We start from the raw sequence: 1,587 nt of genomic DNA on the forward strand, positions 1-1,587 counted from the left end.
AAGTTGGATATAATCATGCCCAGGTTTATGCTGCAATGTATAGGATTCCAATTCTACTCAGTCAAAACCATTTTACATTTTCTTAACATTTTATTTATGTACCTTGTTTTAGCGGGTTTACAAAGGGGCTGCACCACAAATGGCTTTATACACAGTATGTATTAATAGACTAAAACTACATATTCAATCCCAATAAATTCCAGAATTTGCCATTGTTTTATTCCCACAAAAAAAACACTACATATTCATTACATATAAAGGATTATCCAAAAGCACAATAAAATGGATAGGACATGAATGACTGTCAGAAATTCACATAAGTCAAAGTTTATACATGCAAACTCCTTTAAATTTTACTTCTTAAAGACCTCCAAAGGAAAATCTGAAAATGTACTAATATTCTATATATAACTAAAAGGTATGAACATTTTAAAGATACATTCCCAATAACAAAGCATGCCTATTTCATACCTTGAAACATTCTGAAAGTTATAAATTTATGATTTTTAAATAATGTAAAATTATGCTCCAATTCAATGATGGTAGCTGTTAAAGTGGAAATCTTTTACATTATTATCCTGTTTAGCTCTATTCCAATGGAGCAAAATTGTGCATTCAAACTGTATCTGCAGGTCTGTAGTAGATTTAAATAGGTAAAACAAAATGTCAACATAGAACTTAGTGATATAGCAAAAGGCAAATGTCCTTTGTAAGAGGTTATTTAAATCCTCTTTAAAACCTTTAGACTGGAAGGTTCATAGTGGAATCAAAGGTTTTATCCCAAGTGCTAGGGCTGGGGAAGGCATAGCAACTCTAATATTTGTGTGGTTTTCTTTGAGTTTATTTCGTATTTGGTTCTTGACATCTTTCAATAATGCATATCAATTATCATAATTATATTAATTCACTACTTACACTGAGCACCTCGGAGATTTCCTCAGCTCCACCAGGAATATTTTCAGTAGTCTTAAGTTTCAATTCTACTTCATTTAGCCACTTATTTGCCTTTTCCAAGTATGACAATAACTCATGCCAACATGCCCAAACCTCCTGTGAAAGAAATGAAGATCATGGATGAAATGTTTTGATAGCAAAGTGAATGTGTGACTCTGGTATTTGCATTTTTAAAACTTCTAAAAATAAAACCTATTTTACACCTTTCATCTCTCCTTTGCAGTAGATCATTGAAAATGCAGCTAGTCATTTTGAGCATCTAATACATTTATAATTACAAATCATTAAGGAAAAATTGTATTACATGAATAAATTCAAGATTCAGTGATTTACTTTTTTAAATGAAAAAATCACCAACATTACAGACTGGGAAATACAAAAATAAGAGCATGCATAGAATTGCACATATAAACCTAACATCACAACAGATCAGCTACTACCACTTTCTCTGACCTCCTCTAAATTTCATCATATATAAACACCTAGATAGTTAAAAGTACAGATTTAACTATAGTGTCTTTTTAACATTATATGTTATAATTTTTTCCATATTACTAAGAAGATATAGTCTAAATAAAAATGCAATGTTTTACTTAAGTGGCTATAGTTTGGTTTCCTTAAAAATCAACACTT

At 30.3% G+C, this 1,587-nt stretch overlaps 1 protein-coding gene across 1 annotated transcript in view; it reads right to left on the minus strand.

Moving 5' to 3' along the window:
• Window positions 1-879: 879 nt before the first annotated feature.
• Window positions 880-1,587, minus strand: part of LOC104993129 (dystrophin-like) — a 60,990-nt gene continuing 60,282 nt past the window's right edge. Inside the window, exon 9 of the mRNA XM_010846249.1 lies at window positions 880-1,050. Coding sequence (XP_010844551.1) covers window positions 895-1,050 — 156 coding nt within the window. The 3' untranslated portion in view covers window positions 880-894. The remainder of the gene's footprint in view (window positions 1,051-1,587) is intronic.

Source organism: Bison bison, unplaced genomic scaffold (assembly GCF_000754665.1).
Source record: "Bison bison bison isolate TAMUID 2011002044 unplaced genomic scaffold, Bison_UMD1.0 scf7180017848960, whole genome shotgun sequence".
Classification (NCBI taxonomy): Eukaryota; Metazoa; Chordata; class Mammalia; order Artiodactyla; family Bovidae; genus Bison; species Bison bison.